Here is a 24531-nt window from a genome sequence, read left to right on the forward strand (position 1 = left end):
TCAGAGAAACCAGTTGGGAGGCTGTTGAAATAATCCATGCAAAAAAGAAAAAAAACCCCGGTGAGGGTGGCTTTCATCAGTGTAATGGTGGAGGTGATGAGAGTTTACTTTTTAAAGTAAACACTATAGTATTTGCTGAGTGATTTGATATAGAGATGAGAGTACTCAAGGATTACTTATAGTCACTGTTTATTTTATTATATATTTTTGGTCTTTTTTTCTCTCTGGTCTTAATGCTGATTTATATGCATTAAATGCATATGCTGTGACATTGCTTTACTTAAAATTTCTTGGGAAAGACTGAGAGGTTAAGGCCAGAATGAGGGCTATTACCTTTAAAATTGAAAAATGGTCTAGTTCTTAACCTCTCTCTGAAACTTGGGTTTGATTCATTTTGATGGGGACTTACCTTTATATCATAGAGCCTTGGTTAACTATGTGAAATGTTTAAAGTAAGGCTGGCTGTTGTGTGTGGGTGGAAGCAAGCATAAGGGGAGGAGTCATGTTTAGTCCCATTTTTTACCACATAACCCATTTTATTTGACTTTTGTCTTTCCAAGTTCAGATGTTGAAATTATCTATTGTGCTTTACTTTTAACTCCTTTGTGCCAAATGGACTTCTCCATGGGTGGCTTTGGCTTTCTCACAATGTGGTGGCTTTTGACTTTTTACATAAGTACCCAGTGGTCCAAGGGCAGTTGTTTCAAACCCAAGTGAAAACTCTTTAACTGTTTCCTCCCAAATTTAAGAGGAGGGGAATTAGACTTCATTTCATCATGAGAGAATAGCAAGATTCTTAGGAGAGCACACAGAATGGGAGATGCCATTGTGGCCAGGACAACTGGTTACTGCTTCTTGGTAGAAAAGAATGATGTGACAAAGATTTTAAACAACTTAATGGTTTTATAAGAGATGTGGATTTTATGAACTTTATTTTTTTTCTTGTTTTCTCTTTCATATGTTTAGCAATTTTACTGAAGGCCTTAGCACTTACTTTTGATTATGCTTTGTAGGATCTCAGGTTTCTCATCAGTCATTATTCCAGGGCTGCTGTTAGTAACATATTCTTTTATGGTGAGGATTACTCTAGTGTCTTGGCAATGAGATGTGCTGTGCGGCTGACCTGTAGATTTTAATTTAGAATTCATATTTTCAGAAATCACTAAATTTATTCATATATTGGGCATTATTTGGTAAAGCATTTAACCCTTTCTAGGTCAGTAAATGGCATATTGATTTAAAATATGTGCATCTAATTAATTAAAGTACACATACAAATAATTTTCTACCTAAAATATTACTGTCTTCAACTTGATAAATAAATCACTCTGAAACTTTGTTGAGATTAACAAGAGTAGAACACTATTAGCTTTATTGATACATGTTCTTCACTTAAAGAAATTCCCTGTCCTCTATTAATTTGGAAAAATCAAAACTACACAGAACTTGAGAACAGTCCAGAAAAAAACATATTTATCTTCTACAGTCACCAACTGTTAATGTCTTGCTACATTTCATCAACTCCCTCTTTATACACCTTCCTTAAAAAAATATTTTTGCATCTTCCACAAAAATTTTAGCATTTTTCAGAAGAAAACTTAGTAGCCGTTAATTGCTTTATTATTTTAAGGAGTGTCTACTTTTTGTAACATCTTTCCTAAGTTTTTTCAGGAGGGTAGCATCTATGATCTCTTTTAAAATTTTTAGAACATCTGAAAAATTTTTAAAAGAATAGTGTTTCTTATTATTTTATTATTATTAGAGTGATAATCATGAAGGTTATTGAAAGTGGACTCATATTTTCTTCATAATAACTTGACTTTCTTTTTCCTATCTAAATTTAAATGAAATGTTATGGCATGAATGGCAAATTATTTCTACATTTTGGAATTCCCCACTAGACTTTAGGTGCTAGGAAGGCAGTTCCTATTTTATTTTTTTATATCCCATCACCTAAATATGCACCAGGTACAATGTTTCTTGATAAGTAAATATTTATTGAATGAATGTATAACTGAATGTAACAAATTATGTTCTTAATGCAATTTTCCATGAGCTCCAAACTATGTATCCTTTCAAATACTTTCAAGTGATGCTTTCAAATTTGATAAATTATTTGGTGACTTTGCTTTTTTAACTTTTGGTGTTCTTCAATCAAATGCAAAACGAAAGCTTTTCAGTCACTGCAGCAGAGACAAACTGTAAAGTGATATGGTTTTTCTTTGTGACAATCATGTTGATTACATAGTATTGAAAACAATGATTCATTGTGCTTTAGTTTCTTTGAGGGTTATGGTTGTGTGAGATCTAAACTCCATTCCTCTAAGTCAAGGAAGTAATGGAGGACTAAGAAAAACTTGTTAACTTTTCTGAGAACTCTGAGAAATAGGAATTTCAAAATTTATTTTCTAATGAGTGTTTACTTGCAATGTTGAATTTTTCAAATACAAAACAAATGAAATAGTTATTTCTAATATTTTCAGGTGGAGAGTTTATAAGTGAAAGGATTGGAAGAATTGTAATGTTGTATGTCAAATATATGTAGTTAATCTAAAGAATATGAAAGTATTAATTACATGTAAAAGGAATTAAATTTTGTATTTTGAATATAACAATGAATAGAAAATAATGTACTCAGTTTTAGGTAAGCAAGCTTGAGTTTTTAATAGTCCGACTGAATAAGCTCATTTCTTAGTGTATGAATATATTAAGCATATTTTAATAATAATGATTTAAGTTATAATTTGGGAATAAAATATGAAAAGCAACAATTAAATCCATATTTTATTTTCAAAAATAATACTTTTTAAATTATTAATTTTGAAAAATTTTAAAGATGATAAAATTGTAAGGATCTGTATGGTTATGTAAGAGGTGATTGCATTTGAAGGTATATTTAAAATATCAGGAAATGTTCTTGAGGATTCTCCTATTTGCTGTAGTTCTGCCCCAACTATGCAGTTGGCCAGGTCATTTACATTTTTGTGTGCATCTTCAGACTTTTGAGTTTAATGCATATGTACTTTTATATTTTTATTAGTGGAATTAAGGTATATTAGAGTTGAAGAAATGGAACTTTATATGATCAGTATGGTTTATGAAAATCTCAGTTTTAATAGTTGGTGAAATAAATATCAGTATTACTGTTTAGACATAAAATACTAAGATCAAGGGAATTAAATCACTCACTTGAGGTCACAGATCTAAGTAAGTGGAAGAGTTGTAGTTCAATGAAAGTTAACTTAGTTATTTGTACATTAAATGAATTTTTCTCTGCTTTGTTCAGAAGTAAGCCAAAATAAATATTTCATTTTTTTTGTATTAGGGCTGTGTTTATTTTGTTTGTTTGATTGTTCTTCTGTTTTCCTTTACAGGGATGGTTTTAGATTTTCATCTCAAGAAGCAGCTTCTAGTTTTGGCGATGATAGACTACTAATAGAAAAATTTATTGATAACCCTCGTCATATAGAAATTCAGGTTGGTACATTTTAAGATGTTTTCTAATTATTATTACTTTAAAATTATATCATTAATCCTATTGGAAACACATCCTTTCTTCTGTTTAGAATGACTGTGAATTGTTTTGATATGTTGGAATAAGTACAAATTAGACAATGTGCATAAATTGATAACCTACCTTTGGGATCTGGTATGCTTTTGTCAAAGTGCCAGAACGTCAGGATAGGGAATGATATAAAATCCTAGCTCCAGAAAGAAGCTGCCCCAAGATGTCTGGATAGGCTAAGTATATTCCACAAATATACTTTGTCTTCTGAGATTTGGTCCTTTTAGGTCATTTTTAAAAGAAAAGTGCTTGACCTGGACTCTTGTTTTATTTTAGTTTACTACATGTCTATGTGGATCACTATGAGAGGCATTCTACTAGAAGCTAGTTGTATAGAAATGAGGAAATCATATTTTCTACTTAGAATAAGATTTTAATGTAACCATTAAAATGATGGTGAGGGTGTGATGTTAGCAAAACAAAATGGATTTTTTGAAATGAAACAGAAGAAAAAGAAGGCAAGTCTGTTGAAGTTTTCATTTTATGTTAGAAATGCCTTTTTGCTAATATTACACATTATGGCTATGAATTGATGTGTAATAAATGGATTGAAATTAAATGAAATTGATTAAATTGAAGTTCTTGAGGGCAGAGGCTAGTCTTATTCACTTGCTATCCTCAGCAACCAAGCCAGTGCCTTTCATATGACTAATACTCAATAAGTGTTAAATTATGTTAAGTAATTATATATCTATATCCATTTATTTTAATTAGATGTGGCATATAGCATAGGTGATATTTTTAAATACAGGTGAGCATGTCTTCCAGTAGTTGAAATAGCCAACACAGATGTTTCCCTACTGATATACACTTGGAAGTTTTTTATTTATTTATTTTTGGGTAATTTGTACACAGGATAAAGAGAATTCAATGAAAAGTAAGCATCCCTTTCAATCCTTTGAGGTTTGCAATCCCTTTGGGGTTATAAATATAAAGTTTTTCTCTATTAACATCAATCAAAAGAGGAATGAATATGTTCCGTGAGGTTCGAGCATTAAAAACCAAGGGTGTTATATAGGGAAATGTTAACTGGGAATGTGCTTTATGGATATGGCTATATAATTTTTGAAATGGTATTGTGTCTCAGGTTTTAGGTGATAAACATGGGAATGCTTTGTGGCTGAATGAAAGAGAGTGCTCAATTCAGCGAAGGAATCAGAAAGTGATAGAAGAAGCACCGAGGTAAGAGTTTCTCCTGATGAACATTTATAATAGTCTGGTTTTATATATTTCTTTTCCATTTTATTGGCTGAACTTGCTTTAATAGTCATGGTAAAACCTATATTTTTATAATTAAGAATTTGGTACTTGATCTTCCTCAGTACTTCAGTGCATGAAAATGAGAGAATTCCTAAAAAATAAATTGGGGCTTTATTGGAGCAGAATTTGGGCATAGTGGATAACCACTATGAAGCCCACAGGCTTCTAGGTAACATAGATCCTGTGGATGTTTCTGGGCATGTGGAATTTCTGGTATGCATGCTTTTTACGCTTTCCTATTGATGATGGTTTCATAAAGTTGATCCTGAATTTCCTGAATTTGTCCTACTATGAAAAGGTTTCTGGGCATGGTTTTAGAAATTCTTTAATTTATCAGAACTACTTTGGTCACTTTTCCAAGCTACCTTTCATGTGTTTGAAGTTCCTTTCATTGAACATCATTTTTAATTTGATAGTAGGTTGGTATTTTTAGATATTCTGGTTTTCTCTTATTTCTTAAAAATCCCCAGTTGAGTGTATATTGTTATTTTTAGTAACCAGGCTCTAAGGAATGTAGCCAATTATAACTTTCATCAGCCTACTCTTTGTTATAATGCCTTGTGCTTTTTGCTTTGATATAATGTATGTATCGTTTTTGAAAAGAGTAATTGTGAATATGAGTGAATTTTTTAATCACAGAGTAGTGGTAAAAATGATATTACACTTTAATTATATTAGTTGTTAAAATATGATATGGTGTATTTTATTATTTTTAGTTTTTTTTAATCAGTCATTTTTTATTAGGTGTTAAAAGGATTCAGAGGTGCTGGGCAAAGGTCATGGGCAGGAATATGGAGTCCATACTGGGCCCTCTTCAGTGGTTACTTGTGTCAGGATTTATGTTTGAGTGCCTCATAAGAACAGCAGGAGTTGAAAAGCACATTAGCTGCTGGATCCATAGAAATGCCAGCAAAGCTATCATTCTTCACGTTGACGTACTTATTGTTAATACCAGTAGTAAGTTCTTTGAAACACTCCAGGAATGACTTTAAGGATGAAACCCCACATCAGTATCCAGTTTGGCAACTCCCCTATTTTGACATTCATGAGTTTCTTCTCTTTCAATTGTACAACTGATGCCACCTTGGGAGTCTGGGCACCAGTGCTCGATATGGTGTAGTGCTTAAAACTATGGTCCCCAAGCCCTTTGCTACTTCTCTTGTTGAGAGAGTTGGGGGAGGCATCTATATTTCCTCCCCTTCATTCTATGCCCTGTGACTACTTGACCAATAGACTACATAAAAGTGAAACTTATGAAACTGCCAGCTTTTACTTCCGTGTCTCTTGGGATACCACACTTAAAAATCAGCTACCATGCTTTAAAGAATAATCCACTATAGCCTACATGGGGTGGGGCCCACATGAGGTGAGGCCCTAGTTGATGGCCCAAGACCAGCATGTAAAAAGGAGGGAAGGAAGGAGAAAAAGCAAAAGGAACTTTTTATTGTGTCTTTAGGAAAGTTTCTAGAATATGCATGTGTTGATTGCTTGGTAGTGATCTGAAGTTAGGCACTTTGTTAGGGAGGCTGGGAAATAATAGTGCTTAGCTGAAATTCTACTCATGTGGAAGAAGGGGACAATGGATACTGGTAGAAAGTGTTTGATGCTACTTTTTTTTCAACTTTGTGTTTTCTGTATTACATCCAATATAGTTAACTTTCTCCTTTTATTCAAAACTCATTCAAGTCTTACCTGGGATAAAAATCTTTCACAGACTTCAAATCTTGAGTCATGATTTTTGTTTCTTGTCTCTCTCTCTCTCTCTCCCTCTCTCTCCCTCCCTGCCTCTCTCTCTCTCTCTCTCTCACACACACACACACACACACAAGTTTTTCAAATGAATATCTGATCTATTTAGAGAAAAAAAGGAAAATCTAAAGCAGTAGGAATCAAATTTAAAAAAACTTAGAACTGATCATTAATAATGAGTTGATATGTATTTGTGTACTGTGAAATGGTAACATAATTGGAATATGTAGTTTTTAGTGCCTACAGTGAGATTTTAGCACTGTGCTTTAAGTGTAATGATGAGGTTTTTTATAGCTCTGTGTGTTACTAGCAGAGTTTATGATAAGGAAAAAGACAAAACTAGACAGGACAAAAATAGTTTTACTCAGCTGTACTTGAGATTCTTCAAATGCTGTCATATTCATCTTTAGTTGTTTTTCTTTCTTTCAGTTGCATTAATTTTATCATCCAGTTATTGTAGAAATGTCATTTATGTGCACATCTTTTAGGTTAATGAAGAATTGTTATTTCTAATAGGCAAATAAGTTTCATAAAGTCTGAATCCAAAAATTAATCTTAACATCACCAAAAGGGAAAATGGTGGAAGTACATTTCACACTTGTGAACTATTCTTGCCTCAGTCCCATGAATCCAGCCTGACTCTATTAAAGGCTCTAGATTTAACCAGCAATTTTTAAGAAATAGAAATTAATACAAATGTTAAGAGACACTGTGGGGTTGCATGTAGTTGAAACCAATGTGAAGAATGAGACAGGAAAATGACCAGTTCTTGGTTTAAAAAGAAGAAAAAAGGAAAGAGGGCATTACAAGTTAAGACAGTCTTAAAGATTTAAAAACCAGTCAAATGTAGTGACTGGATGTTATTTGGATCCTGATTCAAAAAGTTAGTTGTAAGAAGATATTGATGAGATAATCAGGGAAATTTGAATATTGAGTAGATATTAAATGCTATTAAGGATTTTTAAATTAAATTTTGAAGTGTGATTTTGTTACAGAAAAGTACTTGTAGAAACAGTTATGGAAGCCTTTATGGGTGAGATAACATTTAATTTGAGATTTGCTAAAAATAAATTGGTTGGCCTGATAGAAAAATAGACATGCAGCATAGATAAGACAAGAGTGGTTATTGTTACATGTGAAAAACAGGTACATGCAAATAAATTATACTATTCCATAATAAAAATTTTATAAAATATAATTTTAAAAATATTTACTTTATTTATTTTTAGAGAGAGCAGGCAGGGGAGGAGGGGGAAAGAGAGGGAGAGAAATATTGATGTGCAATCAGTTGCCTCTCAACATGCCCTCAACTGGGTACATCGCCCACAACCCAGGCATGTGCCTGAACTGGGAATTGAACTGATGACCTTTTGGGATATGGGATGATGCCCAACTCACTGAGCCACACCAGTCAGGGCAAAAATGTCATCTTAATTTTACTCATTTGAGAACAGTTTAAACATTTTTTAAATTAAATTTATGGGGTGACATTGGTTAATAAAATTATATATGATTCAGATACATAATTCTATAATATGTCATCTGTATATTGTAGTGTGTGTTCATCATCCCAAGTGAAGTAGCGACCATTTTAATCACTAAGTAGTCAATGTTTTGAACCTCAAAACCTACTTGCATTAGAAGCAAGATCTACGAAAATGCAGAAATTATTTGATAATATCCTTTTCAGGTTGATTGAAAACTTTCAGCTTTACTTTCCTGCTGGAATGTGATTTTGATATTGCAAGACAAAAGTTTTGAGGATTTATTAGATGTACAGTCAAATCTTGTTATTTGTGGTAGTTATGTTCCATAAAGTCACTAGAATCACTGAATCAGTGAATACTGAAGCATTGCTTCTAGGGGAAATACAGGGTAAGGTTCTTTCAAGCCTCTAGTTAGAACATTTATACCAGCTAATTAATATATAACCTTGTTTTGTATGTGTTTCTGTTGAAAGACACCTTGTTTAATATATATTGTTGAGTCACTAACACTGAACTTACAGTCCTGGCCTCCAGTTCTGTAATGCATTCCTGCAGGAAGCTCGTTTACCACACATGTTTTCTCCATAAGGCACATCACAGCATCACAGCCTTCTTGGGCTCAGGAATGCCAGATTGTACTTCAACACAACACTCAAGGGCCATTTTAAGAAGCGAATTCATCCCCCCACTCCCCACAGCCTCCCACAAAAAATGAGACTGTGGCACTAAGCAAACTGTGAAAAGGACAGTTGTTTATACTATGACAGCTGAAACAAGAAAGCAGAGTGTTGCCTTATTTGATCTCAGCTGGGAATACTCATGTGGGGGGGGTCTCAAATTTTTTTGCTTCTCTGAGCTTGTCTGTGAATGACCACAGAAGTGCTGTGAGTATTAATTTTGAGATTACAAATAAATTTTAGCAAATTTATAAATATGAAAACATGAATAACAAGGATCAAGTGTATATGTTAGATTCTAAGAATTTATTTTTCTCTCAATTTTAACTTGAAGTGATTCTGAATATGTATTTTAAATTTTACTTATTGAAAACTACTGAGTGGCCGTACTTGTATATTTTATAAGTTGCAATGTAATGTGGAAAGTTCAAATATTTTATGAAAATCTGAAGTTGATTTATTTAAATGTGTGTAATAACACAATAAGTACATATTACATGTAAAGCATATAATGTAAAATTTTAAATTGATATAAATGATCATATCTGATCACTACTCTTTCTGTACTTGTAGCATTTTTCTGGATTCTGTGACTCGAAGTGCAATGGGAGAACAAGCTGTAGCTCTTGCCAAAGCAGTAAAGTATTCTTCTGCTGGAACTGTAGAATTTCTTGTGGACTCAAAGAAAAATTTTTATTTCTTGGAAATGAATACAAGACTCCAGGTAACAAAACCTCAGTTTTTTATTTCTCTCCATGCCTCTATACTTTACTCTTCCTCACTTACTCCTTTTCATGTTTTATGAAAGTCAAATATCAGTTTCAGAAAGTGTTAAATAAAGACTTAGATTTTATGCTTTGTTAAGACATCTGTTAGGAATGACAGATAAGTGTCAAGTTAATTGGATGGTCAGGATCTAGCCCTTCATTTTTATTATGTAAATACTTACTATGGGAAATTCTACTTTGCTTTTTTCTTGAACTTCTCTTGATGAACCCTATTTGTTAGGGTTCATGTGCTCTTAAGAGAAACTACTCTAGATATTGTAAATAGAAAGAGATTAATCTTTAGAAGGGATTACGGAAGGAAGGGTACCTAGAGTGAGCTTCCAGTAATGACTCTCAGAACTATACCACCAACCTGGCTTCCAGAATAGCCATCTCTACCAGTTACAAGGTTGACAAATCAAGTGGCTGCCCTTGCAACTGTTGACTTTAAGGATGTACTTCCTTAGTTCCCATAAAGTTCTCAGAAAGGCATTGGTGCTTTAACTAACTGGTAGATTAGTTTTCTTCTCATGTTCATTTTTCTTTTATTTAAATTGTAAACTATAAATACACATAGAGAAAGCTACATAGAACACAAACATATAGTTGAACATGTCATTTTAAAACAGAAATCTGAAGGATCCAAGGCACTAGAGTAGTAAGTGGAAGCTGCACTAACTTCCTCCCAGGACCAACCTGGGATTACAAATAAATTGTAGAAAAATTATTCATAATAACCAAGTGAACATTAGCTGGAGAGAAGCATTATAACCAGGGACAGACAGAAGAAACCACTTCACCAAAATGAGACTGAAAGGGAACATAGAGGAGGTACATGAGGTCTTGCTGGGCTCTCATGGGCAGCAGCTGAAGTTCCAGAGGGATATTTCAGCAGCTAGGGGGTTCCATTTGAGAAGTATGGGGTTTAAACTCCAAGCTGGGCTCCCCAAACCTATAGCAACAGAGCCTGTAAGAAATCCAGATAACATTCACCTGTGAAAAACAGCAGGGTTTCTGTCTGCCAGGGAGAGGCCACTGGAGACACAGAGATCTTTTTAAAGGGCCAACACACAAAATTTCATTTGTAGCCACTTACCCTGGGCTCCAGCAGAGGGAGTGCAGAGTGGACTAGAGATGCTTAAGAAGAGTCCAGGGCTGGTAGCTTTGGAGAGAGAATTAAAGGAACAGCTACCAGGGTCCCTGTGCTCAGTCATTCCCCATACTGCAGAAGCCATATTTCTTAGGCAGAGCATACTTCTCCAAGTGACATCAGCCTGAGGTGAAGAAAGAGCCCCACCCACAGGAATTACTCCTCCCTACTTTGTAGTGCTCAGGCTGGGCTGCTGACTACAGCTTGATTAGATTAACAACTGATTAGTTTAACAACTAAAGTGGAAAATACAAAGAAGCAGCCAAAATGGGAAGACAAAGAACCCCAAATGAAAGAACAAGAGAATTTCCCAGAAGAATTAGATGAACTGTAGGAAGGCAATTTGTCAGATTTAGAGAGTTTTGAGTAGTGATTATAAGGATACCCAACAGCAAGACATAGAAACTATAAAAAAAATGACCAGTCAGAAATAAAGAATGCAATATCTGAAATAAATAATGCACTGGAAGGAATAAAGAGACAGTTAAATGAAGCAGAGGATTGAATCAGTGGTTTGGAAGACAAGGTAGAAAAAAAACATCAAAGCAAAGCAGCAAAAAGGAAAAAGAAAAAAATGAGGAGAGCTTAAGAAACATTTTGGACAACATGAAGTATAACAACATCTGCATCATGGGAATAGCAGGAGAAGAAAGCAAGCAAGGAATCAAGAACCTATTTGAAAAAATAATGACCTAAAACTTCCCTAATCTGGTGAAGGAAAAAGACACACAAGTCCAGGAAACTCAGAGAGTCCCAAACAGTTTGGACCCAAAGAGGCCTACACTCAGGCACATCATAATTAAAATGACAAGGTTTAAAGACAAGGAGAGAATCCTAAAAGCCACAAGAGAAAAGCAGGTAGTTACCTACAAGGGAGCACCGATTAGAGTGACTTCTGGTTACTCAACAGAAATATTTCAAGCCAGAAGAAAGTGGCATGAAATATTGATGTGATGAAAAAGCAAGTACCTGCAACCAAGGCTACCTTACCCAGCAAGGCTATTATTTAAAATTGAAGGAGAAATTAGGAGATTCCCAGACAAGAAAAAGCAGAAGGAGTTTAACACCAAGCTAGTACTGCAATGAATGTTAAAGGGCTTGCCAGAAGAAGAAGGAGAAGAAGAAGAAGGGGGAGGAGGAGGAGGGGAAGAAGAAGAAAGAAGGAGAAGGAGAAGAAGGAGAAGGGAAAATAATAGAGAACAGTCTAATAATAAAATGGCACTATGTACATGTCTATCAGTAATCACCTTAAATGTAAATGGCTTCAATGCTCCAACCAAAAGACAGGGGGAACTGAATGAATAAAAAAACAAGACCCATATATATGCTGCCTCCAAGAGGCCCATCTCAGATTGAAAGATTCACACAGACTAAAAGTAAAGGGATGGAAAAAGGTATTTCATGCAAATAGAAAAGGAAAAAAGCTGGAATAACAGGACTTATATCCAAAAAAATAGACTTTAAGGTCAAGGCTATAGTAAGAGACAAAGAAGGATACTACATAATGATAAAGGAAACAATCCAACAAGAGGATATAACCCTATAAACATTTACACTCCAACGTAGGAGCATCTAAATATGTAAAGCAAATCTTGATAAACATAAAGGGAAAGAGATAGACAGAAATATAGTCACAGTTGGGGATTTTAATACCACATTGACTTAAATTGGTAGATCTTCCAGGCAGAAAATCAACAAGGAGACAGCAGCATTAAATGACACACTATAACAAATGGTTTTAATTAATATTTTTAGAGTATTTTATCCCTACGCAGCAGAATATACATACTTTTCAAGTGCACATGGAATGTTTTCCAGGATAGACCATGTGTTAGGACAAAAAACAAGTCTCAAAAATTTAAGAAGATTGAAATCATATCAAGCATCTTCTCTGACTACAATGCTGTGAAAGGAGAAATGAATCACAAGAAGAACACTGAAAAACACACGAAGACATGGAAGCTAAATAACATGTTATAAAACAATGAATGGGTGAACAATGAGATCAAGGAAGAAAACAAAAGACCTTGAAACAAACGAAAACACAATAATCCAAAATCTGTGGGACACTGGGAAAATAATCCTAAGAGGGAAATTCATAACATGACATCAAATAAACAATCTAAGTTCACACCTAAAGGAACTTGAAAAAGAACAATGAACAAAGCCCATAGTGAGTAAGAGGAAAGAAATAATAAAGATCAGAGCAGAAATAAGGGAAATAGAGTCTAACATGATGATACAAAGGTCAGTGAATCCAACTGCTACTTCTGTGATGGGATAAACAAGATTGGCACACCTTTAACCAGTCTCATCAAGAAAAAAAGAGAAAGGACCCAAATAAATAAAATCAGAAATGAAAGAGTAGAAAATAACTTGGCTGTTTCATTTTTTTTAACTTTAAATCAGTGGTATCATGTATTACATAATTTTTGTACCCAGTTTCTTTTCTCAATATTGTGCTTAGGAGAGTCAATCCTGTTGTTTTATGTATCTCCCAAATGGTACTTCTTTGAAGAAAATGCCATTGTGTTATCTATTTTATTTTTGTAGATACTTAGTTTGTTTCCAGTTTTATGTGATTTGTACTTGTTTGCTAGAGCTCTAATAACAAAGTATCACAACCTGGGTGGCTTAAACAACAGAAATTTATTCTCTCAATGTTTTAGGAGGCCAAATGTCTGAAGTCAAGGAGTTGGCAGCCTTGGTTTCTTCATGGGGGCTCTTAGGAAGAATCTTTGTTTTGCTTCTCTCCTAGCTTTTTGTAGCTGCCAACAGTCTTTGGCATTCCTTTCCTGGGACACATAACTCCAATCTCTGACTCAATCATAACATGGCATTCTTCCTTGTGTTTCTGTGCTCAAATCCTCCCTGCCTCAACTTTTTAAAATAAGGACACTAGTCATTGTATTTCGGGCCCATTCTAATCTAGTATGACCTCGTCTTTTGCCAAGACTCTATTTTCAAATAAGGCCACATTCACAGATTCTGAGTGGAAATGCATTTTTGGGAGACACTGTTTAACCCAGTACATAATTCAAAAAACACACGTGTCAGTAATTCATTAAGCTGTATATATATTAGTACATGTATCCATGCATGAAAAAGTATTATATACATTTTTCTCTTTACATGTTATATTTAACAATAAAAACATTTTAAGATAATTATATATAGTCTATAGCAGCAACTTTCATTTTTTAAAAATCTCACAGCACATAACAACACTACTAAAATTTTGTGGTACACCAAAGATATTTTTTGCCAATGTGACCAAAAAATAGGTATACTTTTGATTGATTTAAAAAATGGTAATTGCCCATCCTTTTTGCTCCAAATGACTTAAAAAAAAATAGGTGCCTGTACTTGTATATAAGGATTTCTGGTACAAATTAGATGCAACCTTATTGTACAATGTGACCAATAAATGCTACTCTATAGGACCTATATATTTGTGATTCAAGACAGGGCATTCATATCAGATGGCTATTGTTGTGTTGGCTGTTGTCATTTTTTGAAAAAAAAAAAACAAAACAAAACAAAAAAAAACCCCCAAAAAACTTCATACTCAAGGGGAAAAGATGTTAGTGCCCCTAACTAAATAGTCAGGTATTACATGTTTTAAAAATTCTTGCAGCACACCTGTTGAAAATTGCTGGTCTATAGTGACAGAAAATAGATTACTAGTTGCCTAGTACTGAGGGTTGGGGGTTGATGGCTCAGGGGTGTAGGGCAGTAGAAAGAGTAGTAAGTGGTACTTGTGCCTAGAAATGGAATCAACTCCTTTTCCCTTAAACCTTTATTATTACTGGGGATGGAGTTGAGTTGTTCCATGCAGAAGCTGCACAGGGGTTGAGTTTTTTGCATTGCTGTGCTTATCTTTTATGCACTTGGGTTGTGGAGTATTTTTCTCAATTTCTATTTCACCCTTAGCTTTAGGATTTTCCTCTGATCTTCTGTTTCAGAAGGTATGTCTTATGCTCTAGCCTCTTTCCCTGAAGTGGGCTCCTTTCATCTGTTACTAGCTACAGGAAGGGTTCTGTTTGAATTTAATTTAATTTTTTAAATTACTTAGTTTATCATGCCATCTAATGTTTTGAAGGATGTTTTATTGGTTACACTAATTTATTTATTTTTTAAACATTTTATTTATTTATTTTCAGAGAGGGAAGGGAAGGAGAAAGAGAGAGAGAGAGAGAAACATCAATGTGCGGTTGCTGGGGGTCATGGCCTGCAACCCAGGCATGTACCCTGACTGGGAATCAAACCTGCGACACTTTGGTTCGCAGCCCATGCTCAATCCACTGAGCTATGCCAGCCAGGGCTAAACTAATTTATTTTTTTAAATTGAATTTATTGGGGTGACATTGGTTAATAAAATTATATTGGTTTCAGGTGTACAATTCTAAAACACATCATCTGTATATAGTATTGTGTGTTTACTATCCCAAGTCAAGTCTCCTTCCATCACCATTTATTCCCCCATTACTCTCTTCTACTTCCTCACCCCCATTTTCCCCTTTGGTAATTACCATGTTCACCATATTGTTGTCTGTGTCTAATAGTTTTTTTCTTATTCCCTTCACCTTTTTCACCCAGTCCCTCAACCCCTCATTCCCCACTGACAGCTGTCAGTCTGTTTCCTGTATCTATGAGTCTGTTTTTATTTTGTTTGTTAGTTTATTTTGTTTATTACACTCTACATATAAGTAAAATTATATAGTACTTGCCTTTCTCTGACCGACTTATTTCACTTAGCATAATACTCTCCAGGTCCATCCATGCTGTTGCAAAGACTAAAATTCCTTCTTTTTTTATGACTGCGTGTTAATCCATTGTGTAAATGAACCACAGCTTTTTTATCCACTCAACTACTGATGGGCACTTGGGCTGCTTCCAAATCTTGGCTCTTGTAAATAATGCTTCAGTGAATACAGGGGTGCATATATTCTTTTTAATTAGTATTTTGGGTTTCTTTGGGTATATTGATGGGTCATAAGGCAGTTTCTTTTTAATTTTTTGAGGTGACTCCATATTGCCTCCAGAGTGGCTGCACTAATCTGCCACACAAGAGTACACAAGGGTGGATTCCCTTCTCTCCACATCCTCGCCAAAACTTGTTTGTTGATTTAAGGTGATAGCCATTCTGACAAGTGGGAGATGATGTCTCATTGTGGTTTTAATTTGCATTTCTCTGATGATTAGTGACATGGACATCTTTTCATATGTCTAGTGGCCATCTGTCCTCCTTTAAAAAGTGCTATGCAGGTCCTTGGCCCATTTTTTAAATTGGAGTTTTTTCTTTTGGTACTTAGTTTTAGAAGTTCTTTGAATTTTGGATATTTACTTCTTGTCATATGTTTTATTGGAAATTTGTTTTAGGGATATTTTCTGTTGTTCTCTTTTGGCCTTGGTCTTAACTCAGTCCTTGTATCCTTGGATCTTGAAGCCAGGTTTTCCTTAGGGGTCCTGCTATTCCTCCAGTGGTGGGGAACCTAATGGTCTGGGCCCAAAGTAGTTTTCATCCTCTCCCCAAGGGTTATATTTTGCATGTAATATCTTATTTCATCCTTTTACTCTCTACTTGTCTGCATTCAGACATTTAACATGTGTCTCTGTAAGCAGTGGGTAATTTTTTTTAACTAAGTTTGATAATCATTGTCTTATACCCAGACCACTTTCTCCATAGAAAGTTAATGTAAATTGTGATATATTTGGGTTTACATTTATAGTCTTCTAAAATGCTATTTTTTTGTTCCAACTCTTGTCTTTCTTTTTTCTTTTGATTCTTATTTGCTTTTGCAATATTTATTATTTAATTTTATACTTGTATTAGTTTGGGAGTTATACAGAGTGAGGTAAAAGTAGATTTACAGTTATTCATATGGCAAATAATATAATAATAAATAATAATACAAGAATAAATTCTGTATTTTATCTACTCACAACTGTAAGCCTACTTTTGCCTCACATTGTATATACATACATAACAGCATACACACTTATGTTATCAAAGTTCAGTATCAATCACCTTTTCACCTGCCACACCAGACTGTATAAGTACCTTTGAACATTTTAATTCTTTTTACACTCTCCTGATTCAATGTGCAGTTATCCATCACAGGACATTATCTTATTAATTTAAATAACATTCATTCAGTTCTACCCCTTATTTAACCATTTTTTTCTCCTTATTTACTTTTGGAAATTTCTTTTAGGTATTTTGTAACAAAAATACTCTTTTTTTTTCTTTATCCTCTATTACCACCACACTCACACTTCTTTACTTTTATTTTTATTTCTTTTATTGTTTCTAGAGGGAGGGAAGGCAGGGAGAAGGAGACAGAAACACGGATGTGAGAAAGAAACATGGATCAGTTGCCTCCAGCATGTGCCCCAACTGGGGGCTGAACCTAACCTCAGGCATGTGCCCTGACCAGCAATTGAACCCATGAGGCCCAACTAACTGAGCCACACCAGCCAGGGCATACACTAACACTGCTGACCACCAAATGTATGGGTGTTTTCCCGGACTGACCGAATTCTCTGCTACTAGCTGAGTGTCCTGCCATTCAGTTCAGTTGAATTGAGTCTACCTTGAGTTCGCCTCAGATCCCACAAGTTAAGGGCTCACAAGACTGAAGATGCCAGTCACAAGTTCCAGGTTTCACCTGAAATTCTGACTAGCTATAAATCAGTGTTCCCATGACCCCCTTCTCAGGTTTGATTAATTGCCAGGACAACTCACAGAACTTAGGGAAATATTTATTTACATTTACTGCCTAATTATATAATAAAGGATATGATAAAGGATACGGATGAATAGTCAGGTAAAGAGATATATGGAACAAGGTACGAAAGAGTCCCAAGCACAGGATCTTTGTCCTCATCGAATTAGTATATGCCACCTTCCTGGAATGTCGATGTGTTCTCCAACCCAGAAGCTCTCTGAATCTTATACTTTATGGATTTTTTTATGGAGGCTTTAGCACATAGACATCATTGATTATTAGCTCATTTTCCAACCCTTCTCCTTTGTATGGAGGATGGGCATTGGATAGAACATTTCAAGCTTTTTATCTTGGCTCTGTGCTTTTAAATACTGACCTCCATCTAGGAGCCCACCAAGAATGACCTCATAGAAGACAGAAGGAACTCTTCTCACTCAAAACATTTCAAGGGTTTTAGGAGCTCTGTGTCAGGAACCAGAGTCAGAGACCAATATGTTTCTTATTTCACAGGTTTGTTTGTGGTAAACTCTTTGTTGACAGCCAGTGATTTCATATTTGTCTTTATTCATGAAAGCTGTTTTTACTCTGAGAATTCTTAATTTGGTCAGTATGTGTGACTACAGTAATCTAAGTGTGAGTTTCTTTGGACTCCTAAGGGCATACAAAATACAGCTGTAGTTCTAGAGTATGGTTTGTTTTATTGTAGTTCACTCATCTCAATGTTGCATTCCTTTATGGCCTCAACTTAAAGTGGAGATGCTTTATCAATGTCCTCTCTTTTGGTGATCCCTAGTCTTTGTGGTTTGGTTGTACTTTTGATTTCTCGATGCTACCAGAAATATAGCTTAGAGTCATAGTTCTGTTTTCCTGGAATGTTAAATGCCTTTAGGTCAAAATGATGTAGAGTGTTGGACTTACGTCGCCTATATTCTTAGTGTTTTGATATTTTTTTTAAAAAGATGCTCCCTTCCCAACTGCTACCTAAACCCAAGTAATTGTGAGCACAGGCCCCAGGAGGATAGATTTAAAGGTACATTATGCCTGTGGATTAGATCAATGTATGGTTCAAGTCTGAACAGCCATACCCCCCCCTGCAAAAAAAACAACAATAAACAAAACAACAAACACCAGTAACGATGTTGGAATACTGTTTGAGAAAACTCCTAAACTCACACCCCTTCTTGCCAGTGGGAAACCTTGAGAATGATGGCCTGTGGCTCATTGCTGCCTTACCTTTCTCTTCCAAATATCATGCACATGAGTTTGATTGCCACATCCAAAATCTCATCCAGTTGTTGAGAATCTCAGCTGCAAGGGAGTCTGGGAATAGGGTTTTTAACCTGTTCTCTTCTGTAGTATAGGGAAGTACCCTAGAAGGAGTTTGGTGTGAAGGTTGAGTACCAGTCCACTATTTTCATATGAATGTAGCTCAAACATTTTAATTGGTAAGTTATGTGTAAAAAATTAAAAACATTACCCTATTGTAATTATAAAGTATAACTATCAAATAATGGAACTAATTATTTTATTTACTGTAGTATAAATGATCTAGATGCATTTTGAGAGTAGTATCATAAATATTTATAGTTTGTATAGGTGTTAACTCAGTATTGGTTGCTCAAAACTTATTATACATTCTTTTTGGAATTACTTCTTTAACCTGTACTCTATTATTGTGAATGTCACTAGAAGTGACAGAATTTTGCCTTTTGAGATTTGCTTTGGATTAAAAGTATGTCTTTATAACTAAATTATCTAATTGGGTAATTAGCTGGGGAATCATGTTTTTATTAAAATGGAGACTTCATTATGTCATAATGATAATAGTAGCATGTAATATGATTCTGAAGGCAATTTGTATTTTATTACAGATACAAGAGATACTAAATTGTTTACTTTGAATACTGTATCAGAATTTATGGAATTTTAGGGCACTTTTGTTTCTGTGTTCTTGTGGTTTTTGTTTGTTTGTTTGTTTCTGGCTCATTTATCTCAGCCTGTAAGTTTTCTCAAGTTTGTCTAATGGTTTTTTTGACATAAGGCCACCAAAAAGTTGATATTTATGTCAAATAATTCTATGTATTCAGTCAATATTAGTTATGTATTTATGTTTACATTTTGTATCTTGGATGGCTTGCCAGGAAAATATGTTGTATATCCTCAAAAAAAAGATTAAAAATAAATTTCAAGAAAAAATTAAATTGATTAAGAATTACATCATATGAGATCTGCCAGTACTGCAGCCTGTGCTATTTAATATCATACTTGGATACATTTGTGTGTTCCAGTTAATGTTTAATAACATTCCTTTTCTCTTTTGCATTTACTTCCAGGGACATTAATCCTGTCAGTTACCAGACAAATTAATTTTGATGTCTTTAGAATGCATCTGTGTGCTGGAGAGTATCTGGAGGTTGTAACTGAATGGGGACCTGAGAAAATAATCTTAGATTTAATAGTATTCAGAGAACCATTATTACATATTTCAAAGACTTTTTTTCTGATATTATTTAAACAATTTAAAATGTCTTTTAATAGATCTTCTTCCAAATTTCTTTACTCACTTTAAATTATAATGGTTAAAGCACATTCACCAAATTCTTTATCTTCTAAGATATATGTTATCTCTAATTAGTGTTTCAGTTTAAGCCTGGAGGACTATAATTTTCTTTGTTCTTTTATTTTTCCTTGAAATTTCCTGATTGAACTGTCACTTTTCTTAGATTCAGAACTTACACTTTTTTTCCCCTGGTAACAGAAATTGGAGAGGCAAGTTTTGCTAGACTTTCTTAAGAACCAAATTATAGAACAGAAAGGGTTCATCTACCTGGGGCTAGCAGAGCCAGACATTAAACATGGAGAATTGCAGTGGTGTTTGTTAGCTATTTTATTGATTAATGGTGCCATCCAGGAGAACAGGGAGATTATGCTCAGAAGCCTGAACTCCCCAATGGCATATAGGTTACAGATTATATGGGGTAAAATCACAAGACATTGTGGGTTAGGGGTTGAGGTTGTGCTAGGAGCTTTTGGCTGGAGGTGAGGTAAGGGTAATGAACGATTTCTTCAGGTCTTAAAGACAGCTCTGAGGTCTGCTCATGGGAAAGTAGCCCAGAGTCATTCCATTTCAGGGCTCAGGAACTGAAACATAATTTAGGTAAAGATGTTATCTTTAACCTGCTAGAGGTCCAGATCATGTGACCATGAGTCAGGTTTGGGCTACTGTCTTCTGTGCCTTGAGGGTTTGCTGATTATCCAAGGGAAAAGATTGGTCTCTGGTTGGTGGGTGATGGTGGTGGCCATGTTTGTGATATGATTTCTAGAGCTAGAATTCAAAACTAATTTAAAAAGGACCTAAAGGACCAAAGTCCTAAGGACCCTCAGTTTCAAAATTTGAAATAACAATAGAGTTTCTCCTTAAAGAGATACAACACTGAGAAAGTCACCAGGTCTTGTGCATAAATACTTGATTCAATTGATTGGTTTTGTTCTCAGTCTGATCAGAATTTATGTATCAGAATAGACTATATGTTATTAGTTCTTTAAGCCACTGGTCTTCTGTTGCTTACAGATAAAATATTTTATCATCACAAGTGGTCTTAATTTCCCCTGGGAGTCCTCTTTCCTGACAAAGACTTACTAGTTAGAAGAGACTCCTTTTCCTAAATATGCCATTCAGTTTGACCTTAGTGTGTCTTTATCATGTTATTTTATTTGCTTGGAATTGCCTCTGTTCACTTAGTGTAGTAGAAGCTCAGATATATATCCACCCACACATATTTTGCCTGTTTCCTTTTGTTTTGCATATGATGAATGGTTAGAAGGTAAAATACTCTACCCGAAATATGATTTTGCTACAATGCTATTTTAATGAACTAAATTATATGTAATAATTTTAATTTCTTATTTTGTTGAATAATTTTGGTTTCATTAATAGTCTACATGAATAGTTGTACAAATAATTTTAGTTTCTTATTTTACTGAACAAGAATACTAAGAATTGGTAATACTTGACAAGAGAAAAAATTCAAGTGGTTCTAGAGTATACATCAGAAAAATAACCTTCTGTACCATATTTTTATCCATTTATTTGGTTTCTTTAACCATTTATTTGGTTTCTTCTCTGACCCAGAAACCTTTGTTTTCCTGGCAGGATTTTACCTGTTGTATCTTTTTGACTTTGTATATTATTATTTTCATCCTATGCAGAAAATTTTTACTTTTAATTTTTTTTATTTTTTAAATTATTTTTTAAATTATTTAAATTTATTTACTTTTAGAGAGGAAAGGGAGGGAGAAAGAGAGAGAGAGAGAAACATCAATGTGCGGTTGCTGGGGATCGTGGCCTGCAACCCAGGCATGTATCTTGACTGGGAATCGAACCTACAACACTTTGGTTCGCAGCCCGCACTCAATCCACTGAGCTACTCCAGCCAGGGCTAGAAAATTTTTATTTTTACATCTTGCAGATGAATTTTTAAATCTCTTTTATCACTTTTTGTGCTGTGACATACTTAGGGTTTTCCTACTCTATGATGAATGAAACATTTTTCTTTTTAAAAAATATTTTATTTATTTATTTTTAGAGAGAGGGGAAAGGAGGGAGAAAGAGGGGGAGAGAAACATCAATGTGCAGTGGCCCCTTGCTTGTCCCCAACTGGGGACCGGGCCTACAACTCAGGCATGTGCCCCAACTGGGAATTGAACTGGTGATCCTTTGGTTCACAAGCTGACATTCAATCCACTGAGCCACACCAGCTGGGGCTGAAACATTTTTCTTCCATTTTTTCTTCTAGTACTTATTTCATCTTTTTTAGTGAAATTTTCACTTCATCTGGTATTTATTTTTTAAATGACTACCTGATTGTCCACAACCATTATTGAACAATCATTCTTTTCTGCATTAATTACAGGTCACATTCATATGCACTGAATTCTCATATGCACACAGATTTATTTACTTGCCTGTTTTCTTTTTTCATATTCATTCATTCATTCATTCATTCATTCCATTGTTGTTCAAGTATAGTTTTCTGCCTTTTACTGCCATCCTAGCCCACCCCCAGCCCTCCCCACCTCCCTCCCATTTCCATCCCCCGTTTTCTTTTTTTAATCATTCTGTTTATTCAGATGCTAGACATCTTATCTATACATTATAATATAGTATTGAAGAGGACTATTCCTTTCTCATCACTTTTATTTTCTCATATGTCTTTGAATTAGCTTATTTTATTTCTAACAGGAAAAAATAAAATAATACTGCTGAACTGTAAGGTAAATGTTTCTGATTTTCTATAGAGATATTTCTAAAGGATGTTCTTAATAAGAAAACTGATTCTGAAAACCATTTATATTTTTGTCATGATATTTCTTCAAATCCCATTTGAAAGGATATGAGATGTGGCAAAAGTAGGTTTATGGTTGTGAGTATATGAAACAACTTATTCTTGTATTTACTTATTAATTACTGTATTATTTTCCATATAGGCTACTGCAAACCTACTTTCACCATACACTGTATTGTTTCCGTATTGCAAAAATGAACGGAAATTGACATATTTATATTTAAGCTTGCTGTTTTTCCTCTCTAAGTCTTCATTTTATTCTGTTTTTATTATTAGTTTTACATTATTATAATATTACTTTATTTTCTGTAAATGTGAGTCTTCCCGTGCTTTCATAGCTAAAAGCACAGCACCAGAGCATCTAGATTAATCAGTTCTTCATTTTGATATACCTTATAGTTAGGGTTTTTTTTTTAATCAAGGACTTATTTTTGAAAGGTATCCATGGGTACTGTATTCTTTGAATTCTTAGATGTGTAATAAGGTTATTCTTTAAATATATATATATGTATATATATATTTAGAGAGAAAAAGGTGGAGAGAGAGAGATAGGGAAACATTGATGTGCAAGAGAAAAACATCAGTTGTTGCCTTCCATACATGCTCTGACAGGGGATCAAATCTGCAACAAAAGTACAGGCTCTGACTAGTAAACAAACCCATGACCTTTCCGTGTATGGTATGATGCTCCAACCAACTGAGCCACACAGGGCTGGGCTGATAAGGTTATTCTTAGATTTGAAGAACTTCCACCTGAGTATAAAATTATGGGGATTGAAATAGCTATATTTACATGTTATTAGTTTTGTTTTGTTTCACCCAATATCAACTATTAAGTATGAATACTCACAGAAAAGAAGAAAAAAGAAAGAAATGACAAGGAGAAATGAGCATCAGTTGGAAGATAGAAGGCTCTTTGAAGTGATGTGTGTGAAGGAATTTCAGCTTTGTTTAGGGAACAACCAGCGCTGCTTTAGGAGGAAAAGGCAGGAGAAAGCTCTTGTTTTTCCTCAGCCTTTGTTTAGGGATGATTATTGCTTGCTTCTCACAGGGGACCCTGGTTTGATGACTTTGATTAATTTTAATTATTTTATTTGATTCTTTTAATATTTTTATATCTTTTTAATATCAACTCATACTAGTCCTTCTTGTTTTTTTTTTCTATCAGCCTCCCTTTGTGAAAGTTGATGTATGCCATTGCCTGCCTGCCTTGCCACACTCACGGAACAAATGAGCACTTCCCATCCTCTTACCACTATGTCATGATTTGGGTTAGCTTAGTATTTGGATTTTATTATGACCACAGTGTGAATGCTATTCATAGCAGTCATGTTGTCAACTAACATTACTATTATCTCCTAAAAATTTTGCTTTCTCTAAGGCTAGAAATTGTCTTTTCTTAGTTTTTTTTAGCTTAGCTTTACATATGCTAACCATTAATTTATCTACAAAATTGTTGTATTTCTTGATATTCAAACACAGTGCGTTTTCTGTCACTTGCCATTTTGTAGCAATTTCTAGTTTACTTTGTTCTGCTACGGTCTGGACTGGTTGCCCTCTATATTTGCACATTGGAGTTGTAGCCAAGATTTACCCATCTTGTCTTGAAGATTTTTTACACTTTTGTTTTTTGGATTCCTTCTTCCTGGATTTCTTCTTTCATTTTTTTAAAAAATATATTTTATTGATTACACTATTACAGTTGTCTCATTTCCCCCCATTCAGCCCCCTCCCCCCTGGACACCCTCTCCCACCCACATTCCCCCCATTTAGTTCAGGTCCATGTGTCATAAGTTCTTT

The 24531-nt window shown here is 34.5% G+C and overlaps 1 protein-coding gene across 3 annotated transcripts in view; it reads left to right on the plus strand.

Annotated features, from left to right (window-relative positions):
* Nucleotides 1–24531, plus strand: part of PCCA (propionyl-CoA carboxylase subunit alpha) — a 458728-nt gene that overhangs the window by 188371 nt on the left and 245826 nt on the right. For all 3 annotated transcript variants that reach the window (XM_045821758.1, XM_045821760.1, XM_045821759.1), the window contains exons 10-12: nt 3375–3477; nt 4653–4747; nt 9312–9462. In XM_045821758.1, coding sequence (XP_045677714.1) covers nt 3375–3477; nt 4653–4747; nt 9312–9462 — 349 coding nt within the window. The remainder of the gene's footprint in view (nt 1–3374; nt 3478–4652; nt 4748–9311; nt 9463–24531) is intronic.

The sequence above is a fragment of the Phyllostomus hastatus genome, unplaced genomic scaffold (genome assembly GCF_019186645.2).
Source record: "Phyllostomus hastatus isolate PE091 unplaced genomic scaffold, TTU_PhHast_1.1 phas_scaffold_46, whole genome shotgun sequence".
Classification (NCBI taxonomy): domain Eukaryota; kingdom Metazoa; phylum Chordata; class Mammalia; order Chiroptera; family Phyllostomidae; genus Phyllostomus; species Phyllostomus hastatus.